Source organism: Grampus griseus (assembly GCF_964374135.1).
Source record: "Grampus griseus genome assembly, chromosome: 16".
In the NCBI taxonomy this organism is placed as follows: domain Eukaryota; kingdom Metazoa; phylum Chordata; class Mammalia; order Artiodactyla; family Delphinidae; genus Grampus; species Grampus griseus.
Window position 1 is genome coordinate 49,154,132 of NC_139010.1, and position 20,691 is coordinate 49,174,822.

Consider the following 20,691-nt stretch of genomic DNA (forward strand, 5'->3'; position numbering starts at 1 on the left):
GCTGCTGCTTTATCAACTACGTTTATGTACTATTCTAAATCCTTTGTTGTCATTTCAGCAGTCTTCACAGCATCTTCACCAGGAGTAGATTCCATCTCAAGGAACTACTTTCTTTGCTCATCCATAAGAAGCAACTCCTCTAAGTTTTATCATTAGATTGCAGCAATTTAGTCAAATCTACGGCCACCACTTCTAATTCTAGTTCTTTTGCTATTTCTACCACATTTGCAATTATTTCCTCCACTGAAGTATTGAAACCCTCAAAAACATCCACTATGGTTGGAATCAACTTCTTCCAAATTCCTGTTGATGTTGATATTTTGACCTCTTTCCGTGAATTACGAATGTTCTTAATGGCATCTAGAATGGCAAATCCTTTCCAGAAGGTTTTCAATTTACTTTGCATAGATCCATTGGAGGAATCACTATCTATGGCAGCTGTAGTCTTACAAAATGTATTTCTTAAATAATAAAACTCAAAAGTCAAAATTACTTCTTGATCCATGGGCTGCAGAATGGATGTTGTGTTAGCAGTCATGAAAACAACATTAATCTCATTGTACAGCTCCATCAGAGCTCTTGGGTGACCATATTCATTGTCAATGAGCAGTAATATTTTGAAAGGAATTTTTTTTTTCTGAGCTGTAGGTCTCAATAGTGAGCTTAAAATATTCAGTAAACCATGTTGTCAACAGATGTGCTGTCATCCAGGCTTCATTGTTCCATTTATAGAGCACAGGAAGAATAGATTTAGCATAATTCTCAGGGCCCTCGGATTTTCAGAATGGTAAATGAGCATTGGCTTCACCTTCAAGTCACCATCTGGATTAGCCCCTAACAAGAGTCTGCCTGTCATTTGAAATTTTGAAGCCAGGTATTGACTTCTCCTCTCTTGCTATGAAAGTCCTAGCTGGCATCTTCTTCCAATACAAAGCAGTTTCACCTACATTGAAAATCTGTTGGTTAGTGTAGCCACCTTCATTCATTGTCTCAGCTAGATCTTCTGGATAACTTGCTACAGCTTCTGCATCAGCACCTGCTGCTTCACCTTGCACATTTATGTTATGGAGATGGCTTCCTTCCTTAAACTTCGTGAATCAACAACTTCTGCTAGCTTCAAACTTTTCTTCTGCAGCTTCCTCACTTCTCAGCCTCCATAGAATTGAAAAGAGTTAGGGTCTTGCTCTCGATTAGGCTTTGGCATACGAGAATGTTGTGGCTGGTTTGTACTTCTATCCAGACCACTAAAACTTTCTCATATCAGAAGCAAGGCTATTTCACTTTCTTATCATTTGTATTCACTGAAGTAGCACTTTTCATTTCCTTCCAGAACTTTTCCTTTGCATTCACAACTTGGCTGACTGTTTGGTGCAAGAGGCCTACTTTTTGGCCTCTCCTGGCTTTTGACATGCCTTCCTCACTAAGCTTAATCAGTTTCAGATTTTGATTTAAAGTGAGAGATGTGTGACTCTTCCTTTCAGTTGAACACTTAGAGGTCACTGTAGGTTTATTAATTGGCCTAATTTCAATATTGTTATATTTCAGGGAATAGGGAGGCCTGGTGAGAGGGAGAGGGATGGGGGAATGGCCGTTGGGTGGAGCAGTCAGAACACACACAACATTTATGGATTAAGTTCACCATCATATGAGCACAGTTTGTGGCACACCAAAGCAATTACAGTAGTACCATCAAAGATCACTGATCACAGATCACCATAACAATTATAATAATTATGAAAAAGTTTGAAAAATTATGAGAAGTACCAAAATGTGTCACAAAGACACAGAGTGAGCAAATGCTATTGGAAAAGATGGCACCGATAGACTTGCTTGACACAGGGTTGTCACAAACCTTCAATTCGTAAAAAGTAAAATATCTGCTAAGCACAATAAAGTGAAGTGCAGTAAAACAAGGTATGCCCGTATAAATAAGGAGGACAGACCCAGGACACTGATTTCAAACTAGAGAATTGTTTCTACCTTCTTCAATGGAGCAGATACGGCCTCAGAGCTTATTACTGTCCCTTTAAAACAAGGTATATTTTTATATCCCTGTAAGTGTAACTCAAGGATTACTAAAGACCTGACTAGGAATACTGACCAAAGGAAAAGACAGTGTCCTACAGAGATATCGATACTTCAATTCCACAAACATTTGCAGAACTAAAATAACAAGGACACAAGAGAATATCAGATTAAACACTGTTGAAATTTTGCTGATAAGAAATTCTAACTTTTTATCATTATGCTGGAATATGTTTAAGTATTCCCTGGCAAAGGTAAGCAGTAGAAGAGCTGTCTTATTCACCTGAACACCTAGAACAATGTCTGGCCCATAGGTGAAATGCAATAAATATTCAAGTGTATGACTGATGAATAACTTGTGGAGACAGACAATTTGGGGAGCAAAGAGAACATATAGATATTTCTTTTCTTATAAGGATCATTCCCTTACAGTCAAGTTTTGGACTATAATATTTTACTTTTGAGAGGAAATGTACCATAGAATTCTTTTAAAATGACCAAAACTTATAGATTATATAGAAAAACCATGGTCATAAAATGAAATTATTACAAAATGAGCATTTTCCTCTATTACACATTAAAAGTCTTTGTAGAAAAGTGTCTGGGGGAGACATGAGAGTAAGACCCTAAAGATTACTAACAAGTGAGAATATTAACATAAATGAGGTAAATTAAAATTTAAGAAAAGCTTTTTTAATTTGGTAAAATATATCAACTATAGTATACCAATATGTGTGGTTTATAGTACCTTCATATAGCCAATTTTGTTTAATATTAGGAAATATATTTGAACTATTTTTTACACTCTCTGGCAGAGATAGTTCACTCTCACTAAATAGTCCATGTGCTCCCTGACAGTTCCTAGTCTATGTGGCAGTTAAGCTGGAGCCATATAACTAGTCTTGGTCAGTGGACATGAGGGGAAGTGAAGTGTGTTCCATCTAGTCCAAGGCTATTAAGAGCTATTATGTGCCTTCCATTTCTTTCTTACTTTCATGCTGACTTTAGGGGCTCATGCTTCAGTTAGCAGATCTACAAGATGAAGTAGAGATGCCCAACCTGCATGCGACTTTGCGTAAAAGCCACAATGTGTCAACCACAAATGCCTTTGTAGTACCAAGATTCTGAGGTATGCCTATGAATTACACATCCCTTATTTCAGGTGTAGAACTTTAAAAATGATATACCTTGGAGATCAATGGACTTAAAGCATTTCATATTTTAGATCTGAGCCCAAATTGTTATCTTTTGTTTTCCTCTGTCATGTTTTGATTAGATCTCATTAACTCATTATTCATTTAACACACATTTAATTGAGAAATTACTATATGTGAAGCACTGTGCCATGTGCTGGAGATACAAAGAGGAGCAAAGCAAATTCAGTCTCTCCACTCATGGACCTTACAATATGAAGGTGAAAGAGACATTAAACAAATGACTACACAAATCAGTGTGTAGTTACTGAAAATTAAAATATAAGGTGTTAAAGAAGAGTATAATAGGAAAACCTAATTAAATTAGGAATTCAGGAATGGCCTCTGTGGAAGTAACATTTAAACTGAGACAGTCTAGGCAGAGAGAACAAAATGGACCATGGTCTTGAGTGGGAAAAACCATGGCAGGAATGAGAGGTGTGACTGGAGAGCCAAGTATGGAAGGGAGGAAGGAGCTAGTGAAATAGGCATGTGCTAGACCAGGGGCTGGCAAACTAATCTGGCCTCCACGTGTGTTGGGAAATAAAGCTCTTCTGGAAGATGGTCACACCCATTCCTTTATATAATGTTTATATCTTGTGTGACACCAGCAGAGCTAAGAAGCTGCAACAGGAGACCGTACGGCTCACAGAGTCTAAAGTACTGACTAGCTAGCCTTTATAGAAGAAGTTTGTGGCCCCTGTATGAGATCATTCAGGATCTTGTAGGTCATGATAAGGATCTGAGATTTAATCCTATAATCAAAGGGAAAGCAATAAAGGGCTTTAAGTGGGAAAGCGAATGGCATAAACAGATGTGTTTGAAGAAGATCATTCTGGCGATGTGACAAATGAACTGGAAAGGGGCAAGTATGGAGAGACTAGTTAAAATAAGATGGTGCTTGGGTTGTGACAGCAGTGATGAAGAGAAGTGAGTTCAATGAAAGAGAAAAAAAAAGCAAGGATGATTCCTGATTTGGGGCTCAAGGAGCTAGGAGACTGGTAGCTCCATTTTTAGAAACAGAGAACAAGTGCTGAATTTCCAAGGCAGGCAATCAAGAGCCAGCGCTCCACATGTTAAGTTTGATTATATATATATTTTAAAAAAAGGAATAAAATAACTCTGGCAATCATATTCTGAATTCTACTTGCTTTCCAGGGCTGGAATAATCTTTCCTCCAAGTTCCTTGCAGTAATTCCTTTAAAAATTCCATAGATTCTACCCATTTAGCGAATGGGGCCACATTTAGTGGGACTGCTTATATTTCAGGATCTGTTTGGGAGAAGTTTTTTCTTTGGCTAAGACCTCCCAAGTTTTAGGAAAACATCTATTTATCATGAGACACAAGGAAATTTTCAGCCTGTTGCAGCTTTTATTGGCACTGCCAAAAGGCAAGATGGAAGAGTTTCAATAGTCCTCTAATTGGGCCTACCCAGGTCCCCAGAGCAGGGGATTTGTCCTGACTCGCACTTGGTGTTCCAGACCTCGCTGGAGTTCTTCCACAGTGTGTAAGAAAGCCCTGGTTTTCTATGATGACAGTCAACTAAAATGTGCCACTTTCCCAACACTCACCAGCAATAAGCAGTCATCCCTTATTATACATCGTTATTCTGGCCTACTCAGCATCATGCCCTATATGAAATTTTGTGTGTTGAGTGGTATTATGATTGGACTCTTTTCCTGAAACTGGGCAAGCATACTGGTCTGCTCTAAGGATATCACTTTATCACTGTAGTTGCGTAATTGGGTTCAGCTTTAGACTTTTAACTGCTCAAAGGGATACCATGACCAGAAGAAATATATCTCTGGGTTGGAGGATTTGGCCTAATATCAATACTTTGCTCTAGTTCTTTTGGTGCGTTAAAGAGAAAGTTTTGCCTTGACATTATAAAATGTTGAATTTGAAAGACTGAGACTAATCAGATGAAGTTTTTATTTATGATGTGTCAAAATATTTCTGGTGCTTTTGATAGAGGAAATTTACTGGTTTACTGTAGACATTCTTATCTCCTTTACTAATAAGACCAGTGAAATTATCCTTCCTGTTATATTTTGACAGGAAAAAAAAATTGAATCTGGGTATTTTGGCCAAAGTTCTTAAATCAAAGGGACTACAATTCTTTTAACAATATCCTTTATAATATTGTGAGCTACTCCTAAGAAACCAATATTATGAATATAGATAGTGGAAAAGGGAACAAACAGGCATTTTATGTTTAATAAAAAAGAGTGGATTAGGTTCAAATGAGCCCAAGGTTCTAAAATGCCTTTCCTGACTCTTTTAAATAGGGATATAGAATATCAACAACAAAGAATTCACTAGGTATATGTATAATAGAAATCTATTTCAGTGAGGAAAACTATATTTTAAATTCAAGGATGCTTCATTCTTACAAACATGAATTTGGAATATTTTATACTGAAGAATTCCCCTAGTCCCACAGAGCAGTTATAAATATTAATGGAATTTCAATAGATTCTTTTCAGATTCCGATGTTTAATATTCATTCATATTATGCAGGGAATTCAAGGTCCTGTGCAGTACATGTAGATGCTTCTCATTATCTAAATGAGCACATATATGAAGTCTGTAGGGGCAATGATTATTAAAAATAGCAGGGTCCACATACGATCTTAAAGGGCATATCAAAGCCTTCTCAGCTCACTTAATAACAAGAAAGTCATTGGTAATAAAACCAAACGACTCTTTAGGCTAAATTGATTCAGTAATGTCACATCTGGGCAAAATGATGGATTGGTGATTCTGGACAGAGTTAAAAATGCTAAGTGATATAAAGTATTTATGAAGCACAATGAAGCGATTTCCTGTGGTGAGATTCTGCAGTCACACTTTGAAACCTGCTCTTGAATTAGTCTCAGCTTTGATTTGCTGACAACTTACTTCATAGTATCTAACTCCTCTCGGATATGCTGGAGTGTAAATTTTGGGGGAATTATTCAAAAAGGGATTTGAGATTCCATAAAAAGAAAGAAGAACCACATTTAATTTAATGTTCTCTGAGTTTAACACCTTATTCGGGAAATGAGATATTGTTTAACTGCCCTAACGTGTAAGTGTTTTTATTTTTAACAGAAGATAATATAATTTAACTAAACTTGCACTATTGGCATTATCCTTCCCTTTTTTCTTTCTCAAAATGAAAAAAGTTTATATAGCTGATAGACTGAAACCATAAAATAATTTATGTGACAACAACTGTAAAGACAGAATTTACTATGTGCCTCCGGTGTGCTAGGCATGGGGCTAGGAGTTTTGGATATACTATTCAACCCTTATTACATTTCTGGGAGACACTGTTAACCTTACAGTACAGATAAGTGAAGCTCAGAGAGACTGAGAAACTTAACTCATGGTTACAGAGCTATTAGGTTGAATCACATGAAAATGCTGGTATTTGAATATTTTAAATTACAAAGACAGCAATATAATATAGTTCAACCTAATTCTAAGTATAGAGTTATAATTTGAAACTAGGTTTGTGTGATTGCAAAGTCCATGGAACCATGGAACAGAACCATACTTGATAACACTGGTTACTTTTGACCATCCATGATAATAAAAGCCAAATCATGAATTATACAATAAGGAATTCACCACTTACCAAGCTTGGGTTAATATGAACTCATCATTTGTGGCAGGGTTCCTATGCAAGATATCATTTTAATTCCATTGAGATACAAAAAAGAGATAACTGCTAAACCATGGAAGAGAAATGGCACATTTGCAGAGCTTCTCACATATTTTCTAAGTTAAATATCTCAGCTGGAGCACAGTTGTTCTTCAACCAAGTATTTAAAAAAATCTTTCACAAAAAGAATGGTGGGATCCTTTGAAGTGTAACCTTAGAAATCAAGGTCTGTGTTACAGGGCATCATTCAAAGCAGATGCATATTCCCTAGAGACCACGGTAAACTTGTTACCAAGAATACTTGGATCTCTTTGGGAAGACAGCTTGATAAAACTTCCAGGTCTTACTGGCAACACCTCTGATACTATGTAGTCAAGTATTCCCCACGTAATAGGCATGGGACAGGGTCTCCAAAAGAGGCTTCTGATCTTTCTAATCGCCAATAGCCCACATGTGTTTTTTCAACAGCTTGCAGGTTTGGCAACTGGAGAGCTCATTCATTTTATATGATTTAGAGGGCAGTAGTAACAGATACCTAGGTTGTCTTAGGGGTGAACAACTTGCTGACTACCATTACTTTTCCTTGCCTGCTAAGTGGGTGACCAGTGCTGAAGTGTTAATTCTCAATGTTATTTCGGAACAAGGGAAGGGCATCTCAGAGCTGCATAAAGGACGACTGGCTCAGCAAATATTTCCTGAGCACCGAATACACACTCCTGTTATGCCACGATGTTAGAGTCTATCTCTTATATTTTCAATCTTGATGGAGATAAGAGGGATCAATTCATGGATAGCATGTGTGATAGCGGCATGTATTCCTGCTAAAGGAGAGAGCTGCTAATCTGGAGAAAGCAGCAGCTCTGCAAACAGGGCATATCAACTCTTTAGCCCATGAGACATTCAGATTGATCTGAGGAAGAATTCTTGACAGTGAGAAAAATGGTGAAATCTTTTCTGAGGGAGCTCTAGGCAAAGGAAAGTTTCCATCTCTTTGGTATAGTGTTGTTGTGGTCCCAGATAAAAATGGACCAGAATGAAGACTTGTCAAGCTCTCATCTAGTTCAACAAGTCTTTACTGTCTCCCAGGACCTGAGGCTCACAAGCTGTCTGAGAGTTACACAGTTTTACAAGACTATTCTCAATCTGCAGAGGTTCTGAGATGCCTCCAGAATGATGAAAACCAGGCCCTTGTCTGGGAAGCAGAGCAGAGCACATCATTTTGAGCCCTGGCTTAAAACCCAGGGTGTTGACAGCTTCACTTCAGGCTGCAGTAAGGACTTAACTTCAAGATACTTCAAAACGTTCAGTCCCATAGAGAGAGCATTTTCCCAATTTCCAGCTCCCTCAACAGATTGACCTGGTTGCAGGTATTATGGAAACAGTAAGTTGAGCTTGCTTTACTTGAGGTCCAGCTGGTGAGGAGTTCTGTCTGCATTCAAAATAAGGTTCTCAAACAGATGTGAGGTTTCTCCATAGAGACAGCAGACTCCAAATCTCTGCACAAGAACTAATGTGAAGAAACCATAAAGTTCCTAATAATTTCACCCTAGATACTCCAAAAAGTGTCTGGACTATGTTGATTTACAAAATAACTCTCCAATAAAAAGCACCCATCGATTTAAAACAATTGCTCAATCCAGAACTATACTGAGGTGGTAGGGACTTGTGGGAGGAGGGTCACAAAGTAAATTATATAGCAAACAAGTTACAAGTCTACATAGCAATCCCTCAGGTCAAGCCAGAGTCTCTACTACTCTATGTAGTATTCTCTTTCCTCTTTCCCTTCTCTGCTCCTCGCCCTCCCCTTAGTCTCAGAGTGTCTGAAATTTTTTCCTCAGTTAAGCAAGACAATTTAGCTCTCCTTATTCTCACTCTCAAACGGGCATCTAATCTCTCCTAGGTGCTTGGCAGACAGAAGAGCCATCACTTAAAGGAATCATAATTACAAATAGCAAAAATTAGACGTCATTACATTTAATACAGCAGTGCCTTCATTACACGATAGCTACATACCAAGTTACTTGACTTTTGTTAGTGAAGAGGTCAGAGGGACTGTGGCAGTTCCTACCTGTGCACCTCTGCTGATTTTTCCCTCCTTGAGGTAGACTGGCTTTCCTCACCTCCTTACAAAGCCAACAGAGGGTTTTCCCTTGCTATTGCCTTTCTAAATTGGCAGCAATGATGGCAGCCTCTCAGTTTTTCTGTTGTTCTCATCTCTACCCTGTACATTTCAGATCCATACATTTATTCATCATAAACAGTCATCTGATTCTCATTCCCCTCTTCTCCCCCTAATAGTGGATCCAAACTACACTCAGTCACCAACACATCTGGCTCTTGTGTTCTGGAGGAACTCTTGGACAACCTGAAGATCTTTTGTAAATCTCAGCCTGACAGCCACACGTTTAGGCCAATACCACAAGTGAAAATACCACGCTCAGAGGGCAGGGCAGGCAGAACACAAAGGTGGAATGTTGGCACAAGAAGAGACTTGCAGATGTAATGTTCAAGACTCACTTCTTAGTGTGGATGCTCTACACATCTGCAGTTTGGAATTGTTTATAATTACAGAAATGCCAGGCAGCTGTAGGCTCTAGACTTTCTTTATCCTTTTGCTCACTGCTTCTTGGACATTTCACAACTTATCTGTATTTATTAAACTTTTTAGCAGCCCCAGGAGAAAGGTAAATAATAGGCTATGCTAAAGTTTCTGATTTTTTCATGGATTTAAATGTTCCATAGTCCCCATTTTTCATTTCTTCACCTGAAGAAAGAAGATTATTAGATTCATGTTGACAAAAGGTCCCAGGTCTAAAGCATCCTTTTAAAAGATCATAATATCGTCATGAGGCAGCATGACTCTCCCCAGTTTTGATCATACATGTGAGCTGTTGCTCTCTATACTCAATGCGTCTGTTTATATTTATGAGGACTCATACTTGACTCCAAGTCGCTAGTCCAACAGAGCCTCATGTATTAATTTCCTTCAGAATTTCTCATTTGAGCAGACTTCATAAACGTTATGTTTCATGAGGGCAGAAACTATGGAATCCTCATTTCCAAGCAGAGTGCCCAGCACACAGAAGCATCCAATACATATTTGTAAATAATTATTTGACCGAATAAACTGAGAATGGAAAACATATAAATAAAATATTGTGAATTCAGTTTTTCTGAAGAAAACTTCCATAAGATATATATTTTTCCCAGTAATATACTCCTTAGGATATTTTAAAGGTTTATTTTTGATGTTACATATTTAGCTGCTTTTCCACTTTCCCTCTGTCTCTGGCATTGATTTTCAGACTGAGTTCACTTGCTTGGCAAGTGGGAGGACAAGTGTTATCGTGGATGTAAATCTTTCCCATTGAGGATAGCTTGATAGGGAAACCAGAGGCTGAAGGGATCTGTTTGTTTTTACTTTATGTGCAAATGTTCTTCTTACAAAATGGACTGAGTTATCTCATTTTCTAAAGAAAACCGATTTTTAAAAGTGGCAAATATTACGTGAAATAAGAGTAATCTATTTTATAATTTGTGCCTATTACTTTAAATGACAACATATGATATTCATTTTTATGTATACATATGTACATATGTTTTATGTAAGTACATTTATACATTACAGACATACATATATATGTGTATATATATATACATATACACACACACACACATATATTTTTTCCTTTCTGAGAGAGCAAGGAAAAAGATTTGATATTACAATCATGTAACATTCTGTGGCATCACTGTAATAGTGAGATCGATATTTGTAATTAGCATTTGACTGCTGTTTATTAAATTGCCTTAACAGATTCATATGGACAGCGTCAGTTACATAATTGAATTACAAATGACTATGTCTATAACACAAAAAAACCAATATTATGAATTTTGTAACTGGTTACTGCTTGTTATTTTAAGATGATGATTGCTGTCTTATCTGAAAGCTCTGTTTCTGGAGTTGATATTTTAAAGAAATAGCTTGAACTGGAAACCTGACAGTTTTTCATCATCCCAGGTCTTTTCCTTTCCTTTTCTCCCCCTTGTCTCTTTTTCTTCTCCCTAGTCCTTTTTTGTTCAACTTATAAAGTGTTACCTATCTGGATTGCATTTTCTGCAACTTTAAGGACAAATAATTGCACAATGTTTCAAATCCAAAAGCAGATATTTTGTGTGGTCAATTACATGGCTATGGCTTAGTTGGAATAATCATGTACTCCCCTAAGTGAAGGCAAGGTGACTGGATTTATGGCCCCAGGCCCATCCCAATTATTTACAGAATTTCATATTATGCTCCTATCTTTTATAAAGAGTTGATGTAACAAACAGTTATACGGAATAATATTTCTGCATCTTTTGTAAAAGAGCCTTTAAAGGCATTATGCATTATATTAGTGTTTGTTACTCAAGGATCCTAACAATACAATCCTTGAACATATAAATTCCATGTGATGCAAAAGTTTGTTCACTTGTTTTCTTTTTGGATGAGTCGGATTGTTTTCTTTAATGAGATATTTAAAGCTATGTAATTATGGTCATTGGCCATCACATTTCTAGAGTTGCAGATTGTATTAATCTCCTCAGATTGCTGCCTATTAGTGATTGTACTGCTCATTAACACTCTTCTAGATGGTGAACAAGGAAGGATGCTAAAATTCTGACCGATCATTTTGAGGGTTACTTATACATTTTATTTATTTAAGCCACCCTGACTCCTATCTGTCCTGGTAATGTAGGGTTGCATTCACTTAAGTCAGGCTTTTATATTTATGCCTTTTGCTTTGGAGAATATAATATCTGAATTAAAGACTGGAATTATTAATTATAATATTAGGCACCATAGATACTGACATTATTTGCTAAGTGCTATGTGAAGCTCTTTATATGTTTAAATCATTTCATCTTCGACCCTTTAGAGTTGGTATTATTTTCCTCATTTTATTGACCAGTAAACAGAGAGTTTAAGTAATTTATCCAAGGTCACACAGCTAGTAAGTGGTAGAACTGAGTTCAATATAGGAAGTTTGACTCCTGGCCAGTCTGACTCCAAATTTAAGATGTTGGGAAGGATCTCAGAGATCTTGGGAGGTGTGTAAAACCATATATATATATATATATATATATATATATAAAATTTTCCCCTCAGTTCCTGGCACAGAGGTCCTAAATCCCTTGGAATTTCCTGGGTGACAGAAGTGTCTTTTGTTCTAATGAGGTAACTCTTGGGGGACTCCTAGATAGCTTCAGGATAGGGGATAGGGGTTGGTCACCAGAAAGACCAAGCCATGATTAGAAGCTTAGAACTTTCAGCCCCACTCTCTATCCTCCACGAAAGGAGAGGGGCTAGAGTCGAGTTAATGACAGATCATGCCTACATGTTGAAGCCTCCATAAAAATCTCAATAGTATGGGGTTCAGAGGGCTTCTGCTGAACACATCCTTCCTGGAGGTGTCACACCCCAACTCCACAGGGACAGAATGTCCTGCACATGGGACCCTTCTGGACCTCCCTCTATGTACCTCTTCATCTGGCTGTTAATTTGTGTGCTATATCATATCCTTTATTACACAATAAATCGGTGAGTGTAAATAGGTGTTTCCCTGAGTTCTGTGAGCCATACTAGCAAATTATCAAACACAAGGAGGGGTCATGGGAACACCGGTTTATAGTTGGTTAGTCAGAAGTACAGACGACAGCTTGAAACTTGCAATTGGTATCTGAAGTGGAGGCAGTCTTGTGGGGTTGGACCCTTTGCCTGTGGGATCTGCTGCTAACTCCTCAGAGATAGTGTCAGAACTGAATTGAATTGCAGGGCACCAAGCAGGGGTTGCAGAATTCCTTGAGGTGTGGAAAATCCATACTTCTGGTGTCAGAAGTGTTGTGAGCGTGGTAGGAGTGTGAGAGTAAAGGAGGAACACACAGGAGTGTTTTCCCTATACAGGAGATAAATGTCTTTCACTTGTCCCACTGCTCCCCATGCCCTCTGCATGACAGACATTGCCAATTGTTGGTAGAATCCTCTTCTACTGAGTCTAGACCCAGTCTTGGAATTGTTCTTAGTTTTTGCCCCAGGTGATGATTACCTGTTAAATGATTGGCACCTGTGTTGAAATCTATTTATCATCTATGTAGATCTAATCTGCCTCTTTCACAGAAGGACTTATGCTAAGTGCTCCAGCAGAAACTGGCTAGATGTTCACCAACCCACTTTTTATTCTTCCTACATGCACGGGTGGACTACGATTCCAGCGTTCCTTCCAAATAGGTATGGCCACATAACTGTTCTAATCAATAAAACGTGACCCCTCCTGATATGTACCATTTCTAAGTCTAACCCTAAAAATATCCTATGTGCTCTCCTCCATTCTTTTCCTCATCCACTTGTTTGATTCCTATGAGCACAGTGACTCTATAAGCCACCTGAGGAAGCTGATAGAGTCAAAGGGTGGAAGGAGTCTGGATCTCTGAATCACCTCTTTGATGAAACCTACCTTCCAATCATAAACACCTGTTTGGGTCTTATGTGAAGCAGAAACAGACTTCTGTTATGTTCAGGCCATTAAAATTTTTGATTGTGTTTGTTACAAAACCTATAGTTACAAAACAAGGGTCATACAAGATCACAACATTAGCAAGTTTCAGAGCCAGAATTTGAATCTGAGTCTTTTAAAGTCCAAATTCTTCCCACAGTGATAATCTTATTGATAATTTAAAATATTATCCATGTTAATGATAATTCACATGACCTTATTTCAGACCTTATTTCAACCTAAATTGTCTCCAGTTATAACCCTACCAGGTTTTGAGTTCATCTGCAAAAAGTCTTCTTCCACCTCTAAAAAAACTCAGTATCTTCCCACTGATGACTTCAGGACTAGACTTCCCCATCCTCTCATCTGGCTTACAATTCCTGCCCAAGTACAAAGCATAAACGGTGACATCAAGTCAGGCTTTCTCAAGTGTGTCTTGGGGAACAATTTCTGTGGGATGTTAGCAGGTTTGGTGCCTAAATAAAATATTCCATGGTCAAGTACATTTGGGAAATCCTAGATTAAATAAAATGAGAAGGTGTCTTCTCTACAGGAATATCTTTTAACAGGATAATATGCCCTGAGATTCTCTAAAATAGCGGTAAAGTCAGTAGTATTTTGCAAACTTATTGATGACAGAGCCCCTTCACAAAGAGCATATCAAGGAACTGATGTTCCGTTGAACACATTTTGGAAAGCACAAGCCTAAGTGTATTGGGTCATACCCATAATCGCTGGTATGAATCTAATACATCTTGGAATTTAGCCCCTCTGCCCAAGGAGACTTTTGTTTCAGGTTTGTGTACTGTCTATTCCTGACATTTGACAAATAATTACTCCTTGACCTTTGTCTGGTTTGGGCTACTAATCCTGTATCCTCTGGCTCTCTTCAAGACTTGACAACAGACTTTATTTTGTGGACAGCTCTGCCACCCTTTTTCTGTCTTGTTGCTGCCCTACCTGACAGAACACAAATGTTTCCCTTCATTGACTGTGTGTATTTATAGTATTAATTCTTGTTTCAATAGAACACCCCAAATAAAGGGTAGAGTTGGGTAGTGTTAGTAACATAAAGAGACAATTCTTACTGGCCTACTTAAATATCAATGTCAATAAAATACAGTGGAGTTACACTATATGGACATTTATATTATGTGAATTCAAGTAGATATACTTAGCACCCTGGCCCCAGATAGTGAGAAAAAATAGTTTAAATGCAAGGCAGTTGGTTAGATTTTATGTTAGGGAATGCCATTAGTGGGGGTCTCTTACATTTTAAAACTTGCATAATCCAAAATTAATTTTTCATAAAACTGACAAAGGAAGGAAGGTATTTCTTTGCTGTCTGAAGTGGCACCACCATGGGCTGTAGCAAAAACATGGTTCCCAATTCACCTGGCCCTCAAGATTTAAAATTGTGTGATTGTTAATATAAAAAAAGATTCTTTTCGTATTTCTATTATTTCAAAAGCTGACAATCTTGTGAGAATTTATTAATATTTTTATGTTGTACTCTTTCAAATTTGCATAACTCTGATTTTATAAATTGCTACTACATAGTAGTGTGGGTGCTTTCACTCACCATCCCACTCCATTTGCACAGCGATTTAATCTGTTAGGAGATATGACTGCTATTTCTTTCTTTCCTGTGTGCCTTTCATAGTAGAAGATATTACTGTCCCATAAATGCAAACCAACAATTTCATCTGGCCTCACCCGAATAAACTGAAGTCTATTGAATGCTCACAAAATGCTATGCTGAATTTACTGAACGTTATGTTAGTCTCCAAAATGTCACGTAGTTTTAAGATATTTTCAAAGATAATTTTGAATATACATGATTCTTCTCTTTCTGTGCCAACTTTACAATTTTATCTCTCACATAAGATGTGAATCTACTTGAAGATAATGGACATTATTTGTTGCCAACCCGGCATCCACTATTCCCCCCTTTCTTCCTAACAAAACCCTATTTTAGTCAGGTATCTACCCTCATATGACTAAAGGGAAGATGATCCTGATACCAGTTCCAGGAGTAGATCTTGATTTGTCTAAGGTTGTAATGGTAGTCCCACCTCCCTTGCCAGTGATTGGTTTCAGACTGGTTGAGTAACCCAGTTATGACCTATGAGATACAAGATAGTCAGTTGAGGGGTTTCTGGAAAGATTTCCTTAATTCTCAGAAAGGGACTGAGATAGTAATAGTCCGTCTTCTTCCTAAGCATGTTGCTGGGTCTGGATGTGACTCCAATAGTCATTGCCATCTTGCTACCAGTCCTCTGAGGATGTCAACATTAATAGTGGAAGAGAGCAGAGATGGATAAACCCTAGGTCCTTGAAGATGTTGCTCTGTTATTGAATCAATCAGTCATGAAGTCCCCCCAACTTCTTCCTTTTAGATAATATTATCAGTTAGCTTGGGCTGCCATAGATTGGATGGCTTAAACAAAAGAAATTTATTTCTCTCAGTTCCAGAGAAGGAAGTCCAAGATCCAGGTGCCAGCTGATTTGGTTCCTGGTGAGGACTCTCTTCCTGGCTTGCAGACGGCCTGCCTTTTAACCTTCTCACTCTCCTCACATGGCCTTTCCTTGGTATATGCCCAAGAATAGAGTTCGCTCTCTTTCTCTTCCTCATTTTATAAGGCCAGCCTTATAATTAGGATTCCACCCTTATGACCTCATTTAACCTTAATTACCTCCTAAAAGCCCTGTTGCCAAATATAATCACATTGGGGGTTTAGGGCTTCAACATACGAATTTGGGGGGATACAATTCAGTCCATAGCAGATAATATAACAAATGTCCATATGTTGTTTAAACAAGTTTAAATTGGTTTTTCTGTTATGTATTACTAAATATACCCTAACAGATGTCATATCTTATGAAGCAATACACAAAGGATAATGCCTAATTCATGACATATAACAGAAGATCAAGGGCTATTTTCCTTTTCTCAGAACAAAGCAGTTGTCGAGTTAAAAATGGTTAGCCCATTGCTGTTACAGGGCATTTCATGAACTGCTGATTGTACATATATGTGGTATCATGTTAACATAAACAGTCCAGCCCTTAGGGAGTTTTAAGTTATAAAAGAAACATTTTTCTAAGATCATGTGCTCTGATATAAAAACCATACTCTAGCCCAGTTCTATCATTATAAAGTTCTGGCAAGCCAAGAGACGTTAGTTGGTGATTTTATCAGGCAAGACTTCTAACTAATGCTTGATGAAACCATCACTGCACCATAAAACACCGTAACAAATTGCAGTGACTAGTCCTTTCAAGAATTTAGTCATTTTAGATCATTAACGTTTATTTCACAAAAAGCAATTTCTTAGCAATCACTACAGTCCTACAAATAAGAATATACTTTCACCTTTGTGCATGAAATGAATCAGTTATGTTTATTCTTGCAACTCAAATCTAATTTTAATAACTATCTTCAACAAAGAAGGTGGAGTGTAGACTTCATCCCATTCTAGTAAAGCTCATATGAAACATTTTACCTATTATTTTAGTTGCATTGTATACAAAGTAATTTTATGTAGTTTTCTAGGTGAAAATTAAATAAATACAATTATATTGAAGTGAAGGATTTTCATAACATAGTAAAATTCACTTTTTATATCTAGCCTGGGAAGTGGAAAGAGCAGCACTCGTCAAATTTTAAAAACAAAACCAAACAAACAAAAGCAAACTCCACCAAGAAATAAATGATGAGATAAATTTGCATATAGATGGATCTATATTAAAGCAATAGAACTTGAGCCATTTTGAAATCTTAAACCTTCTGACACTATTTTCATAAACTCAGTAATACAAACCATGTGGTGAATGATTTTCTGAAAAACTTTGCTGGTTTCACTGTGTATTTTATTATTGGCCAAATGTGACATTAAATTTTATCCCCTGTGGCTTGGAGTTAAATGCTTGCTCTGTTCAGAATGGCAACACTCAATTAAACAGCATTTTTCATGATCTACACCCACCATTGTTACTGTATTTAAGGGAAATAATGGGGGTACTGACCTATATTGCGTTTCTTATTATCAATGGAGATGAAGCGAATGCAGGGATTACTGGTGATGTACTGCCCAGCCCAAGGGACATCAATCTTCGTGCCAGCTTCATAAAAGAGGCCCAGCGCGTAGCGAGAGGAGTAGCTCACAGACTCCAGTTGCTGCCTTTGGCATTCACTAATTACTGTGGAAGAAAAAGTACAGGGCATCAAACTTTAAATTATCATCTTTCCTTTTAGTACATCAAATACAAAACTCCTTTAAACCAGTTCCAACTGTTTCTACCGACTCCAGCTCACTTATGATGAATTTTGAAAGGTAATGTAATCATCAGCTCTAATTTCTTTGCAGAGTGATTACTGTCCTTGGCATAATTGTTTTCATCAAGCTGTAGGTCCAAAGTCTTTAGATTGGCATTTAAGTCTCTCAAAATCTGACACCAAGTTGCTTTTCTAGCATTGAGTCCTAATTATTATCCTGGAACTGGCTGGCAACATTATAGATTCCATACACTGAGCAGGGTTTTTGCCAACACTTAACACAAGCATTTCACCCTATTTTAACAACCACCGTATAAAGTAGAATATTATTCCCATGTTACCAATGAGGAGACTAATGTTCCATCTCTTATGGACTTCTTTAAGTTCTTCCATGTCATACAGTCATTTGTTTGCCTGTCATCTTTCTGTCAGTGGACTATCATAGTTTCTTAAGCACAGGGACCATACCTTAGTCTTTTTTGTTATAGTTCTCTACCCTGTTAATTACAGAAATACAAAGGATGAGAGTATAAAGAGATAGAAAGGCAAAGTTAGTTAAAATGTAGGAGGTAAATAATCAACAAATGGAAAGACTGGGAAAGGAATTAGGCAGGTTTGGGTTCAAATCCTGACTCTACCACTTACTAGGTAGGTGACCGTGGGCAAGCCACTTATTCTAATTACAGTCCTTTTGTCTTTAAGTGGCAAAAACAGTACAGGATGCATTAATCTGTTGTGAGGATTACATGAATAATGCATAGCACAGTGCTTGGCATATGATAAGTGTTCATTAACGATTTTTTCTATTATAGAGAGAAAAATATTTAGCAAAATGGGACAATGCTCCATCCTGGGATGAAGAACGAAAAGACTTCCCTCACGTTTTAATTTCCATCTCCAGTCTTCCTACCTTTAAGGGTCCCAGGGAGCTGTTTGTTCCTGTACCACATTAATAATTTGGGTTTCAGAGAAGGCAATAGTTCTATTCTGAAGGCTTAAGTCAGGCCAGTTCAGAAATGGAGCATACGAAAAATTCTCATTTAATTGGTGAAAAATATCCTAATCTAAATCAGTAGGGATTGGCAAACCTCAAGGATGGGGGTCACTTTAGCTAAACCTTAGAGAAGTGGCTTTAGGAGGAAGAGAGAAAACATGAAGGATACTCAAATTATTTAAGCACAGTAATAATCCTACACATTATCACAGCATATTCTTGGCTACAAAACATTTTTAGAACTAAGACCTCATTTAATCTTCACAAAAGCCCTGCAAGATCTACCATTCTAATTTTACATCTCTGTGAGGCTGAGATTCAGAGAGGTTAAGTAATTTTCCCTAGGTTACACAGCTTCCAAGTCTGTGCGGTCAAGATGAAGCTAGAATTCCCGCATCGGAGTCATGCCCGTCTTCTTTACTCCACACTTCCCCTCCTGATCTGTAAGTTAGTCTGAGCTTCAAAATGAACTTTAGCATTTCTTTCTCTTCTGACATTAATGGTTATTTTGCACTCAGAAGTAAAAGCCACCATTCCCTTTAACCATCATTTTCTGTCTTATTAAAAGATTTATCTACTTGATGAACAAATGATCTTTTGACACTGGCCTTGTTACACTCAATGTATCCTGGGCTTCATTTTATTATTTACTTTTAGAGTTATGGGGCCTGATATTATGCTTACTGCTTCCTGAGCTGGAGGAGGTGAAGGAGACTAACACTAGCAGTTGAGCACGTATTGTGTATTTGGGGGGTTATCACTAAGTTTCCCATTTTTTCAATTAAAAAAAATAAACCTACAAAACAGTGAAGTCAGTTATTTAGCAACTGAAAGGGCCTAAAACTCTTTTTTGAAAAAAAATTTTTTTTTTCTTTTTACCAAAATCGAAGGGTCAACTAGGTTGACAACCAAACTGGACCTTTTCCTCCCCGCCACACACATTTGCACATTTAGCTAGTTTTTAGACAAGCTGCCAAGTGGCAAATCCCACTGGGAAGACTTTGAAAAGGTAATTGATATCTATATAGAAACAGAGGTTAACCTTAAACACCCTTGTCTGCTTCAGGGGCTCTACAATTCATTCTGAGAACAGGGAGGTGAGATTTTGACTCAAACAATCTCAACTTCTGAACATATTCATTTACAAAAAAATTTACCTTCAGGGCCCAGAAAGTTTATCATTGTTGCAGGACCTAACAAAATGGTTTTATTTTGTTTGAAAATTTTTTTAATGCAAAATGCTGGAGGGAGCAGCCCTAGGTCATGGATACATATATTTTGGCAAGAAAAATAATAGGTTCTTTACTATTGTGTATTCAAAAGGGCCATATATCCACAAAATAAGGCTCATATAAAAGTGCCTGATTCCAATATAATGAATCTTTACCAGGACGTCATCCTCATTGAATTCTGAACCACTAGGATTATATAATCTCTGTAATTATACACACACAAACACACATACATGTATTATATATATATATATATATAAAATACATGTATGTTTGTGTGTGTATAATAATATATTTTACTTATATAAATATATTTTGTATATAATATAAAATATATATTTTATATATTTTTTATATAATATATTTTATGGCTATCTGATGTAAATAAAGTGGCTATAAATTGCATTGAATGGGGTAGCTTACATTCATACTTCTGTCAGTTAGGAGAACTGTCCTTATCCCATTCTCCTTGTGCCTATGCCTGTGTGTGCACACATGTATGTACATGTGGGTGTGGGGGAGGGAAAGAACAGAGGGAGAAAGGAAGAGGGGGGGAGAGCAAAACAGAAGACCGGAACTGTACTCCTCAATAACATCAAGTGAGTAATTTCATTTTTTTGTTTTCTAATGTAATTTTATTCTTTTAGTCTCCTAACATATAAAAGAGGGCTAGACATACATATTCTGCCTTATTTCCTATGTGGTTTGGTGATGATCTCATTCATTCGTTCATTGCCTACTTTATGATGCCAGGTATTGTTCTAGATGTGAGGGATATAATAAAG

At 37.3% G+C, this 20,691-nt stretch overlaps 1 protein-coding gene across 1 annotated transcript in view; it reads right to left on the reverse strand.

The window, feature by feature from the left end:
- Positions 1–20,691, reverse strand: part of RNLS (renalase, FAD dependent amine oxidase) — a 270,444-nt gene that overhangs the window by 38,502 nt on the left and 211,251 nt on the right. The window contains exon 5 of the mRNA XM_082674316.1: positions 17,431–17,604. Coding sequence (XP_082530442.1) covers positions 17,431–17,604 — 174 coding nt within the window. The remainder of the gene's footprint in view (positions 1–17,430; positions 17,605–20,691) is intronic.